Source organism: Salvelinus sp. IW2-2015, linkage group LG16 (genome assembly GCF_002910315.2).
Source record: "Salvelinus sp. IW2-2015 linkage group LG16, ASM291031v2, whole genome shotgun sequence".
Lineage (NCBI taxonomy): Eukaryota > Metazoa > Chordata > Actinopteri > Salmoniformes > Salmonidae > Salvelinus > Salvelinus sp. IW2-2015.
In genome coordinates this window covers 16,194,028-16,207,833 of record NC_036856.1, presented here as the reverse complement: position 1 = coordinate 16,207,833, position 13,806 = coordinate 16,194,028, and the positions used below count along the sequence as shown (strand labels likewise).

Here is a 13,806-nt window from a genome sequence, read left to right as displayed (position 1 = left end):
TGCGGACTGCGCCTTCTTCTCTTCGCGGGGTCCATTTCATGTTGAAAAACAAATGACAGTCCCACTAAGTGCAAACAGATGATGGGATGCGTATCACTGCAGAATGCTGTTGTAGCCATGCTGGTTAAGTATGCCTTGAATTCTAAATAAAGCACAACGTGCCACCAGCAAAGCACCTCCACACCTCAATGCTCAAGGTGGGAACTACACATACGGAGATCATCCATTCACCTACTCTGCATCTCACAAAGACACAGCGGTTGGAAACAAAAAAAGTTAAAATTTGGACTCAGACCAAAGGACAGATTCCACCGGTCTAAGTCCATTGCTCGTGTTTCTTGCCCAAGCAAGTCTCTTATTATGTGTCTTTTAGTAGTCGTTTCTTTGCAGGAATTTGACCATGTAGGCCTGATTCTCGCAATCTCCCCTGAATAGATATGTTGAGATTGTCTGTTACTTGAACTCTGAAGCATTTATTTGGGCTGCAATCTGGCTAGTAACTAATGAACTTATCTCTGCAGCAGAGGTAACTCTGGGGTCTCCTTTCCTGTGCCAGTCCTCATGAGAGCCAGTTCATCATTGCACTGACTTGAGGTTTTTGCAACTGCACTTTTTTATATTTACCTTTATTACTAGCAAGTCAGTTAGACAAAATCTTATTTACAATGATGGCCTAGGAACAGTGGTTTGAACTGCTTTCAGGAGCGGAAACGATTAAATGTTTTTACACTGGCTGTAGCGGGATCGATCTAACAACTTTTCGGTTACTGGCCCAACGCTCTTGAAGAAACTTTCAAAGTTCCTGAAATGTTCTGGATTGACTGACCTTCATGGACTGTCGTTTCGCTTTGCTTATTTGAGATGTTCTTGCCATAATATGGATTGTGCTTTTACCAAATAGGGCCATCTTCTGTATACCACCCCTACCTTGTCACAACTGATTGGCTCAAACGTATTAAGGAAATAAATTCCACAAATTAACAATGCACACCCGTTAATTTTAATGGCTTCCAGGTGACCACCTCATGAAGCTGGTTGAGAGATTGCCAAGAGTGTACAAAGATGTCATCAATGCAAAGGGTGACTACTTTGAAGACCTCAAATAATAAAAAATGTTTTATTTAACACTTTTTTAGTCACTATATTATTCCATATGTGTTATTTCATAGTTTTGATGTCTTCACTATTATTCTACAATGTAGAAAATAGTAAAAATAAAGAAAAACCCTTGAATGAGTAGGTGTTCCAAACTTGACTGGTACGGTCTATCACAGTGCCATCCGTTTTGTCACCAAAGCCCCTTATACCACCCACCACTGCAACCTGTATGCTCTAGTCAGATGGCCCTCGCTACATATCGTCGCCAGACCCACTGGCTCCAGGTCATCTATAAGTCTATGCTAGGTAAAGCTCCGCCTTATCTCAGCTCACTGGTCACGATAACAACACCCACCCGTAGCACGCGCTTCAGCAGGTATATCTCACTGGTCATCCCCAAAGCAACACACCTCCTTTTGCCGACTTTCCTTCCAGTTCTCTGCTGCCAGTGACTTGGAACGAATTGCAAAAGTCGCTGAAGCTGGAGACTTATATTTCCCCCACTAACTTTAAACATCAGCTATCTGAGCAGCTAACCTGATCGCTGCAGCTGAACGCAGCCCATCCAATCTACCCTACCTCATCCCCATATTGTTTTTATTTACTTTTCTGCTCTTTTGCACACCAGTATTTCTACTTGCACATCATCATCTGCACATCTATCGCTCCAGTGTTAATTTGCTAAATTGTAATTACTTCGCTACTATGGCCTATTTATTGCCTTACCTCCTCACGCCATTTGCACACTTTCTTTTTTTCTATTGTGTTATTGACTGTACGCTTGTTTATTCCATGTGTAACTGTGTTGTTGTTTGTCGCACTGCTTTGCTTTATCTTACCCAGGTCGCACTTGTAAATGAGAACTTGTTCTCAACTAGCCTATCTGGTTAAATAAAGGTGAAATAAAATATATATATTTTTAAAACTCTATTTCTGCTTATCACATTAAAGTAGGTGTCTGCTGGCAGATACAGACCCTGCAGTATGTTTCCATCAGGCAGTCGTARTCTCAGCAGGGTGTAGTTGTATTTCCTCCTCTCCCTCTGCTCCTCTCTCTCCCGCATGGCCTTGGTACGCAGCATGGCGTTCTTCTCCACCGCCTCGCTCCTGAATACCACACACAACCACCATGACTTTATCTTACAAACAAAATTGTCATAACTGGAACAAACCACCCAACAATAATACACATGTCATGTGCACTAATGGAGTGTACCTTACACAATAAATACAAGTAGTATCAGTGCCATCAGTGAGTTGTCCATACTTTTGCTGCTGCTCCCTCTTGAGCTCCTCTGCAGTGAGGTTGTAGAACTCTGGGGGTAGTTCGAAACGCATGGCGTTGGGGGAGGGTCTGAAGGTCTGGGGCTGGTGGTCCAGCTGGGCTCTGACTGGCTCTCCCCTTTGCAGCCGGTCCATACTCTCCTTCATCACCTCCAGGGCCTCCGGGTCATGCTCCATCAGCACCAGGAACTCTTCACTCTCCTCTGGGAAGGCAAGATGAATCCGCAATTATTATCCCGGGTACCACTTATAGCAGTGGTTCTCAACTGGTTTTGTATTGGGATCCAAATTGAATCAGGTTGTCTCAATCCCATATTTGCGTCGCTTTTTGTTGTTGATGTCGTCGAAGATGCAATCTGGAAAACTATTTTGATAGTAAATGTAGCAATTATATGACAAGGGAACAAGAGTCCCACCGTTTTCATTGTCAATAATTCCATTTTGCACATACAGTTGAAGTCGGAAGTTTACATACACTTAGGTTGGCCTCATTAAAACTCGTTTTTCAACCACTCCACAAATTTCTTGTTGCCAAAACTATAGTTTGTTAAGTCGGTTAGGACATCTACTTTGAGCATGACAAGTAATTTTTCCAACAGTTGTTTACAGACAGATTATTTCACTGTATCACAATTCCAATGGGTCAGAAGTTTACATACACTAAGTTGACTGTGCCTTTAAACAGCTTGTAAAATTCCAGAAAATGATGCCATGGCTTTAGAAGCTTCTGATAGGCTAATTGACATCATTTGAGTCAATTGGAGGTGTARCTGTGGATGTATTTCAAGGCCTACCTTCAAACTCAGTGCCTCRTTGCTTGACATCATGGGAAAATCAAAAGAAATCAGCCAAGACCTCATAAAAAAACAATTGTAGACCTCCACAAGTCTGGTTCATCCTTGGGAGCAATTTCCAAACGCCACTTGAAGGTAACCACACATTCATCTTTACAAACAATAGTACGCAAGTTATAAACACCGTGGACCACGCAGCCTTCATGCCACTCAGGAAGGAGACGCGTTCTGTCTCCTAGAAATGAACGTACTTTGGTGCAAAAAGTGCAAATCAATCCAGAACAACAGCAAAGGACCTTGTGAAGATTCTAGGAAACAGGTCAAAAGTATCTAATCCACAGTAAAACGAGTCCTAATCGACATAACCTGAAAAGGCTGCTCAGCAAGGAAGAAGCCACTGCTCCAAAACACGCCAAAAAAAAGCCAGACTACGGTTGCAACTGCACATGGGGACAAAATTTACCTTTTGGAAGAATGTCCTCTGGTCTGGAGAAACAAAAATAGAACTGTTTGGCCATAATGACCATCGTTATGTTTGGAGGAAAAAGGGGGATGCTTGCAAGCGAGACGAACACCATCTCAACCGTGAAGCATGGGTGTGCAGTATCATGTTTGGGGGTGCTTTGCTGCAGGAGGGGACTGGTGCACTTCACAAAATAGATGTGGATATATTGAAGCAACATCTCAAGACATCAGTCAGGAAGTTAAAGCATCGTCGCAAATGGGTCTTCCAAATGGACAATGATCCCAAGCATACTTCCAAAGTTGTGGCAAAATGGCTTAAGGACAACAAAGTCAAGGTATTGGAGTGGCCATCACAAAGCCCTGACCTCAATCATATAGAACATTTGTGGGCAGAACTGAAAAAGCGTGTGTGCGAGCAAGGAGGCCGACAAACCTGACTCAGTTACACCAGCTCTGTCAGGAGGAATGGGCCAAAATACACCCAACGTATTGTGGGAAGCTTGTGGAAGGCTACCCGAAACATTTGACCCAAGTTAAACAATGTAAACGCAATGCTACCAAATACTAATTGAGTGTAAGTAAACTTCTGACCCACTGGGAATGTGATGAAAGAAATAAAAGCTGAAATAAATAATTCTCTACTATCATTCTGACATTTCACATTCTTAAAATAAAGTGGTGATCCTAACTGACCTAAGACAGGACATTTTTACTAGGATTAAATGTCAGGAGTTGTGAAAAACTGAGTTTAAATGTATTTGGCTAAGGTATGTAAACTTCCGACTTCAACTGTATTCTTGATTAAAAATGTTAAGCTCACTGGTTTGAGACCCCCCCAAAAATCTAACAAATCCGCTAAATAGTGCCGCTAATAACTCTATATTGAAAATAATGTGAGTAAAATTGTTCAGAGGATAAATCATAGGTAAAAAAATATATAGGTTTCTTATAATTTTTTTACTAACTTTCTACCTGGTTTTAGTTTTGACTTGAGTATAATATACACTACATTGCCAAAAGTATGTGGACACCTGCTCGTCGAACATCTCATTCCAAAATCATGGGCATTAATATGGAGTTGGTCCCCCCTATGCTGCTATAACAGCCTCCACTCTTCTGGGAAGGCTTTCCACTAGATGTTGGAACATTGCTGCGGGGACTTGCTTCCATTCAGCCACAAGAGCATTAGTGAGGCCGGGCACTGATGTTGGGCGATTAGGCCCGCAGTCGGCATTCGAATTCATCCCAAAGGTGTTTGATGGGGTTGAGGTCAGGACTTTGTGTAGGCCAGTCAAGTTCTTCCACACCGATCTCGACAAACCACTTCTGAATGGACCTCGCTTTGTGCATGGGGGCATTGTCATGCTGAAACAGGAAAGGGCCTTCCCCAAAATGTTGCCACAAAGTTGGAAGCACAGAATCGTCTAGAATGCCATTGTATGCTGTAGTGTTAAGATTTCCCCCTGGAACTAAGGGACATAGCCCGAACCATTAAAAAAACAGCCCCAGACCATTATTCCTCCTCCACCAAACTTTACAGTTGGCACTATGTGTTCGGGCAGGTTGCGTTCTCCTAGCCAGATGATGAAGCGTGATTCATTACTCCAGAGAACGTGTTTCRACTGCTCCAGAGTCCAATGGCAAGCTTTACACTACTCTAGCCGACACTTGGCATTGCGCATGGTGATCTTAGGCTTGTGTGCGGCTGCTCGGCCATGGAAACCCATTTCATTAACCTCCTGATGAACAGTTATTGTGCTGACGTTGCTTCCGCAGGCAGTTTGGAACTCAGTAGTGAGTGTTGCAACCAAGGACAGACGATTTTTACGCGCCTCGCGCTTCAGCTCTCGGTGGTKCCGTTCTGTGTGCTTGTGTGGCTTACCACTTTGCGGCTGAGCCGTTGTTGCGCTTAAACATTTCCACTTCACAATAACAGCACTTACAGTTGACCGGGGCAGCTCTAGCAGGGCAGAAATTTGACGAACTGACTTGTTGGAAAAGTGCCATCCTATGACGGTGCCACGTTGAAAGTTACTGAGCTCTTCYGMAAGGCCCTTTTACTGACCATGTTTGTCTATGGAAATTGCATGGCTGTGTGCTCGATTTTATACACCCAACAGTAATGGGTGTGGCTGAAATAGCCGAATCCACAAATTTGAAAAGGGTGTCCACATACTTTTGTATATATCGTTTTTTTTTAGACACTCATTTAAAACCTCCCGCGACACACCAGCTGAGAATCGCTGCCTCTGCAGAAACATACTAGGCCACACAGACAATAGAACGCACAGATGTTACATTTGGATGGGTTTACCTTGTCCCTGCACATCCAGCATGATGCTCTGAAAGCCCACAGCCTGCAAGAACTCCCGACTGCCCTCCACAGTCTTCACCTTCTCCTAAGGAGAGAGAGAGCGAGATCAGACAGGGAGACAGGGAGAGAGAGATCAGACGGAGAGAGAGAGAGAGAGAGAGAGAGAGAGAGAGAAGAGAGAGAGAGAGAGAGAGAGAGAGAGAGATCAGACAGGGGGAGAGAGAGAGAGATCAGACGGGGGGGGGAGAGAGAGATCAGACAGAGGGGAGAGATCAGACAGGAGAGAGAGAGAGAGAATCAGACAGGGAGAGAGAGAGATCAGACAGAGAGAGAGAGATCAGACAGGGAGAGAGGTGAATGGACCACACCAACAGAAAACATTGAGTCTCACATTACCCTCCTTATGACTCAAATGTACCTGGAACACCTTGTTACTGAGTTTGATCTTCCTGTACTTCTCTTCTGTGGGGTTCTTACAGATGTTTTCAATGTACCTGAAAAGATGGGAGAAAATTATGGGATGTCAGGACACTCATCGCATGAACTCTTGTCAACATGACAATGTAAATCACACATTATAGCAGGGTTTCCCAAACTCGGTCCTGGGCTCCCCCCTGGGTGCACATGGTTTTTGCCCTAGCACTACACCGCTGATTCAAAGAATCAAAGCTTGATGATGAATTGGTTATTTGAATCAGCTGTGAAGTGCTAGGGCAAAAACGTGCACTCAGGGGGGCCCCAGGACAGAGTTTGGGGAACCCTGCATTATAGGACAGTTCCATTTCTCACTTGCTTATGATGTCCACTGCAGCCTTGACTTTCTCCCTGTCCTTGTTGAAGGTATGAACCATCATTATGGAAGCCTCCACTGCGTCCTCTTCAAACCGCTGTTGGACAAGACAAGGTTTATCATGTGTATTCAGTCAGGACCATACTAATGAAAAAGGAGGGTTTGTGGCAAATTAGTGTTAAGGCTTTTTACATCAATTCTTCATGTCAGTCAAAATCAGATAATGCAATCATGATTATCATACAATCATGACATCATATGACTTTAAAAAGAAGAATCACTTTCAGACCTACCATGAAAATGGCCTCTTTAATGTGCACTTCTCTCCCGCTCTTAGTTAAGGTGGCTCCAGTAAGCGGGCAGGTGAAATACACACCTGTTACTGAGAGAAATACCGGATCCTTAACACTGGAGCCCTGCAAAAGATGACACATACTAGCTATAAATAACAACTCAATGGCAGTAGTGGCACAATAATTTGTATGTGAGTAACAGTAACATGCTGAGCACACCGCTCGCGTTGGTAAATAAATGTACACATACATGTTATTCAATCATTGCACCCACACTGGTCGTGCGCGTGCGTCTGCGTAGACAGGTGCTAAAATAGAACTTGGTTATATTTGTGAAGCTTGACTCGCTGCAAGTCCCGCCTCCTCATTGTTTTTTAGCAGCATATACCCACATGGGTGATTGAAAGATGAACTGAGGTCCACACTCCAGTCCGTAGTGGTAATGCACCTTAAAGATGGTTGCCAACTGCCATATAAAGTCGAAAGAAGAAGCCTGAAGGAGGAAAGATTAGTAGAAACTAACTTTACCCTTTTATCTGTGAATAATTGTCAGAGTATGCACCTTGTGCATTTCAGGTAAAATAACAACCCAATGTTTATATCCCAGGACAAATTAGCTAGCTAAATTGCCATAAATGTTTAATGCTTTTCAACCTGTCCCCAAATTAATATAGTTGGTTCAGAGTTTGTTTTGATATTTCAAACTGCGTGTCCTGATCGCATCTGGTGTGGGTGGACAAAATAAAAATTTGCGCGATGGAGTGTGCGGTCTGTTCAGCATGTAAGAGAAAATGTATTAATGTAATGTATTCCTTGCCTCAACAGCTGTTATCTTTTCCTTCTCGGTCGCTGCTACTGCCGCAGCTTCTGCCTCAAGCTCTCTTTTCACTGTGGAGTGATAAATAAAGAAAGACCATTAACCCACAACCCAGTTCTTTATTTCTGACCACTGATGTGAAACACCTGCACGGCTTTGACATCATCAGTCATTTAAGCAGCAGTTGTTGGATGCATAGGAATCGCTCACCCTGGAGCCGGATGGCATCCTGTGAGGTTTGTGCTCGTGGGCGTGACTGCCCCTCGATCCTGGCCAGAGCTGCAGCCCCTGCCTTCTGAGCTCCTTCAGTGGGAGCAGCATGACGGGGCTTGGCAGGGCCACTGTTCTGCACCACTCGGGGCTTGGAGCTGCAGGGAACAGAAGGGGACACGTTCACCATTTGACTGCACTTACACTACATGCTGTGAAATATAAAGTTATATGGCTTGTTAGCTAAACTCACAAGGGTTTGCATTTAATAGAACAGGCTATGATGATGTAGTCTAGCTGATTCCAAACTCAAAGTCCTCCTGACTTCAGAGTCTGGAAAGGCTGTTTTGATTTTATTGTCACGATGAGTTGATAATGAAGTGGGCTGTGCTTTTACTGTTTGGTTCTCCTCTGGCTCTTTCTCACGCCATGTGTCTTTCTTTTACGCCTGCTACATTAGAATACTCTCAAACACCCACAGCCCCAGAGAGCTGCCCCCTTCCATTATATCTGTTACAGTTTCAAATCCAAACGAGAGGTCTGTTAGTTGAGAATTATCTGTTAATTGAATGATTAGAATATTCCACCCTGAAACATATAATTGTATGGAATTCATTAGAATGTATAAAATCATAATCAATAAATGTGTWGTCCTAGTCAGAATTAGGGTAAAACAATATGTCTTTATGGTATTTTAAACACAGACTGTCTGAGCTRGGTGCCGACCTGACTAGAGATTTGGGAGAGAACGGGGAGTACGTCTCAAAGACAAGGTCTCCCTAATCTCTGTCGGCTGGGGAGTGAGACAGTGTGTGCGTAGCAGGACATTGTGTGCGTCTGTTTGTGTGTATGTGTGTGCGTGGGAAGTCAGTATAAAATTAATTGTTTTGTATTCTTGACTTCAGAACGTTCCCGCGAATAAACCTTTTTGACTGTTTTAGCTGGGCCTCCGTCTGTTTCATTCGACCAGGATCTTACATATTCTGGTTTGCAGACTGAGTAATATAATTAAATTGGGTTATGTACCTGGAGAACATAATTCTCTTATCAAGGTCTCAAACATAGAAATATTATATTTTGTTCTCAACCCCCCAGGAATTTTTGTTGTTGTTGAGAGAACCAATCAATGCCTCCGCTCAATTACTGAGCGAATATTGCATTAACAAACAGCCTCCTTTCCAGACCAGTGAGTCACAGCTCTTCCTCCATAGAGATTCTATTAAATTGGTCCGTGCTACCCGGGATGTCCCCATTGAAGTTGACACTCTAAATCACAGGTGTCAAACTCATTCCACGGGGGGCCGAGTGTCTGCGGGTTTTCGCTCCTCCCTTGTACTTGATTGATGAATTAACATCACTAATTAGTTAGGAACTCCCCACACCTGGTTGTCTAGGGCTTTATTGAAAGGAAAAACCAAAAACCTGCAGACACTAGGCCCTCCGTGGAATGAGTTTGACACCCCTGCTAAATGGTTAGGGTAGGGCCGTCCCAAGGATAACGGAGAGCACTGACCCTATTAAATTTGAATTTAATTAAAGTATTACAATTCCTGACTATGTCTTCCTCGCTGTGTGGTGGCGTAAACCAGGCTAATGTAACGATGATGCACCCTGTCCTGAACACTAGAAAAACAAACATAACGGAGCCCATCCAGGTCACAGGAAAGGCAACTCTACGAATCAGACATATCATATACTTGCGGTGTCGATTATATAAACATATTTTCAACAACTGAACTGTCAACAACATGAGCAAAGCCGTTAACGTTAGCTGGCTACGTTAGCGTGCTAGCTCACTAGAAAAGTTTGTTTACCTGCCGCCTTCTGCGAGTTTCTTTCCTGGACCCGCTGACTTGAATTTTATATCTTTCTTTATGTCCTCGAAAAATTTCTTCATTGTTTACTGTTTTTCACAAGAAAATAACCTGAAATACAGCACAGCTGAATGAAAAAAGCTTAGTATATTCTTTACATCAAAATGCAAGGGTCGTTACCACAGCCACAAAGTCATACTCCGCCTATTTCGACAATGTATTCTTAAATGTGATTTTAAACCTAACCTTAACCAAAATGTTAACCTTATGCCTAACCGTAAATTAAGATCAAAAAGCAAATTTTGTTTTCATCAATTTTTACAATATAGCACATTTGGACTTTGTGGCTATGCTATCTAGTGGAAACTCAAAGGAAGAGGAAACGGACGATAAACGGGTCTATCCACGAAGTTGTGATAGATTATGTACAGCGGTCTCTGGTGGTCTGGATGTACAATCATGCGGCTGCGTTTCAATGAAATAAATACGTTTCAATTCTCAATTGCGTACAAGCAATTTTGGGATCTATGTTGAAACGTATCTATAGCAGAACAGCAATTATCAAATGCTCAAATACATAAACAGAACTTCTGATAATTTTCTTGCCTTTGTACCCGACTTGCATATCTTAGACCATCTTTGCAAAACTTTAAATACAAATGTAATCAGTGAATACAAAATTCAGTGTTTAGCAGGGGCTTTTCTAGGATTTAAAGACATTGGGAGCATAGCCCAAAGCCAGTAGGGGGGTCTCCTCCGGAATTTCAACAGCTAAATGCATTAATTTGTTGCACTTTGAGATTAATATTGAGAGATTAGAACATTGAGATTTTAGATATTTTTTTAGGTAACTTGAACCTTCCACAGCAGACACTGCCAGTACTCAATTACATTTCCTACTGTGGATCTCTCTACTCTGGAACACTCTTTACTCTCTACTCTGGAACACATAGCCTACATATACAGGCTATTGCCAAAAACCACTCAACATCAGACAGACTCTGACCTGTCCAATAAGCCAAAACTGATGAAAGAATCACACAGTACCCAAACAAACACACACACACTCTCTCTCTCTCTCTCTCTCTCTCTCTCTCTCTCTCTCTCTCTCTCTCTCTCTCTCTCTCTCTCTCTCTCTCTCTCTCTCTCACTCTCTCTCTCACACACACACACTGTGCAGTAATTCGAATCCATAGAGCAGCTTTAAGTGATACAGTCTACTGTGCGCTCACCCTTCCTTTGCCTCTCTCCTTCACTTTCTCTGTGTCGTCTGTTGTTGTCTCTCTTCTTCTGTTGCTGTCTCTTAGTATTCTATGTTGCTGTCGTTTGTCTACCATCCTCTCTCATCCTGTCCTCGTTGTAAAAAGTGTAAAAGTAAACAATTGTTTTAATAGTAATTTCACCTCACCATGTTTTACTTTCACTGTCTGTATTTCACTTCTTATAATACGTGAAAATAAATCCAAGTAATTAGAATCTATAGAGCAGCTTTTTTTAACCTTTATTTAACTAGGCAAGTCAGTTAAGAACAATTTCTTATTTTCAATGACAGCCTAGGAACAGTGGGTTAACGACAGATTTTTCCCTTGTCAGCTTGGGGATTTGATCGTGACACTCTAACCACTAGGCTACCCTGCTGCCCCAGCCTACTATGTGCTCAGTCCACCTCTGTTCTCTTTCCATCTTCCTTCATTTTCTCTGGGTCTTATTAGGGCTGTTGCAGTGATGATATTACTGCCACAACGGCAGTCATCAGAAGTCATGACCACAGTAAAATTCCATGTGACCATTGAGTCACGGTAATCTCCTCTTATGCACTCTGGACATGCTTTGGTAGTACCCAACTCAGTAACAACCAACAGGTCCTAATGGCCTGGTACTCAGGGCTCTATTGTTCCTCTAACCACTCTGACATCAATGCAAATGCAATCTAAAATCACATCAAACACACAAAACAGGAGGTCTATCATACTTACACACMTAGGCCTATCAAACTCACATAACTGTGATGATCAATTTGAAGAAAGAAGTTCAACAACAGGTTGAAACTGAGTGTAAAACATAGGAGTTCTGGATGTTGTTTGAAAGCCTAACACAACGAAATAGACAGCGCTAAAATGATGATTAATTCAAAACATCCATATGCATATTATAGGTTATGCATACGCATATGAGCCCAAGCCCGTTTTTTATTTTTATTTTTATTATGATTGTGCCATTGTACAATACATAGCCTACCATATATTACGCATTGCAGAAAAACATAAAACAAAACTGATTTTCAAATGTCTTTGGGACATAATTTGTCAGGCCTATACCACAAAATGAAACACATTTGAGTAATTGTCTTTGAGTGTGGACTTCATTATTATGCATACTGGATGGACTGGTTACCTTATGCTACACTCCAAAATGTCAATCCACGAGTCTGGGAGAGAAAGTATAGCCCTAGGCGATGCTGTTGGTTCATTGATTGTGCAGGGCTGCTTACAGTTAGCCTACAATTAGTGAATTTATATTTGATTTTGAATAGCCTAGTAATAGGGAATTTTTATATTTTCATAATTAATTGGGCAACACATTACCCTCACCACCATGCATTTCCATCTCCTCCTCTCTCTAATTTATTCCTTTCTCGAGTGCGCAGAGGGGCTGTCAACATTTTAGTGAATTATGTTCCTTTGCGAAAACATGTTACTATCGATGTTCCCGAACAGATTTCACTTGGTTTCCCAAATTAAGCACCGGATAGCTGCAGGAATAGGGTTGGAGAGCCCATGGCATACAGAGTTTGGACCGAATATCACCTGTCGTGCAGCGATGCTCCTCAAACAGTGGATGATGCTTGGAGTGAAATAAGTGTTGTTATATTTATTTCTCAGCAGCTCATATTAAGCATATCTCCACTATAAAACTGAAGTAGCCTACCCGGCATCATTGACAAACGGACTGGTGGGAAAGCCTCTATTTTCTATTTGAGTGTATACAGATTACATGTTTTTTTCCCCCCACCCATGTTCCTGCCCATTTGATAATGGGCCATTCTAAAGCTAAACAAATTTGACATATTAGTAAAAACAAGATTAAATTGAGAATAGTCTGATCATTGAAAATATGATCACTTGATGAGAGAACAGCTTTGGCAGCCTGAGGCAAGGAAAAGAGTGCAAGCTTTTTTTGCGACTTTCTCAAATCATCAATAGCCTAACCCCTTGATTTTTCCACATTTTGTTAGGTTATAGTTTTATTATAAAATCGATTAAATAGTTTTTTATCCTCATCAAACTACACACAATAACCCATAATGACAAAGCAAAAACTGTTTTTATACATTTTTGCTAATTGAAAAAAAATAGAACAACTGAAATATCACATTTACATAGTATTCAGACCCTTTACTCAGTACTTTGTTGAAGCACTTTTGGCAGCGATTATAGCCTTGAGTTTTCTTGGGTATGACGCTACAAGCTTGGCACACCTGTATTTGGGGAGTTTCTCCGATTCTTCTCTGTAGATCTGCTGAAACTCTGTCAGGTTGGATGGGGAGCGTTGCTGCACAGCTATTTTCAGGTCTCTCCAGAGATGTTCGATCGGGTTCAAGTCCGGGCTCTGGCTGGGCCACTCAAGGACATTCAGAGACTTATCCCGAAGCCACTCCTGCGTTGCCTTGGCTGTGTGCTTAGGGCTGTTGTCCTGTTGGAAGGTGAACCTTTGCCCCAGTCTGAGGTCCTGAGCGCTCTGGAGAAGGTTTTCATCAAGGATCTTTCTGTACTTTGCCTCAATCCTGACGAGTCTCCCAGTCCCTGCCACTGAAAAACATCCCCACAGCATGATGCTGCCACCACCATACTTCACTGTAGGGATGGTGCCAGGTTTCCGCCAGACGTGACACTTGGCATTCAGGCCAACGAGTTCAATCTTGGTTTC

The 13,806-nt window shown here is 42.4% G+C and overlaps 1 protein-coding gene across 1 annotated transcript in view; it reads right to left on the bottom strand.

Moving 5' to 3' along the window:
• LOC111976014 (UBX domain-containing protein 6) overlaps positions 1 to 10,070 on the bottom strand; it is a 19,609-nt gene extending 9,539 nt beyond the window's left edge. The window contains exons 1-9 of the mRNA XM_024004720.3: positions 9,880 to 10,070; positions 8,066 to 8,223; positions 7,856 to 7,926; positions 7,039 to 7,161; positions 6,745 to 6,842; positions 6,374 to 6,449; positions 5,956 to 6,040; positions 2,366 to 2,585; positions 2,075 to 2,205 (exon numbers count right to left, since the gene is read on the bottom strand). Of these exons, the coding sequence (XP_023860488.1) occupies positions 2,075 to 2,205; positions 2,366 to 2,585; positions 5,956 to 6,040; positions 6,374 to 6,449; positions 6,745 to 6,842; positions 7,039 to 7,161; positions 7,856 to 7,926; positions 8,066 to 8,223; positions 9,880 to 9,962 (1,045 nt within the window). The 5' untranslated portion in view covers positions 9,963 to 10,070. The remainder of the gene's footprint in view (positions 1 to 2,074; positions 2,206 to 2,365; positions 2,586 to 5,955; positions 6,041 to 6,373; positions 6,450 to 6,744; positions 6,843 to 7,038; positions 7,162 to 7,855; positions 7,927 to 8,065; positions 8,224 to 9,879) is intronic.
• Between the last annotated feature and the right edge of the window lie 3,736 nt (positions 10,071 to 13,806).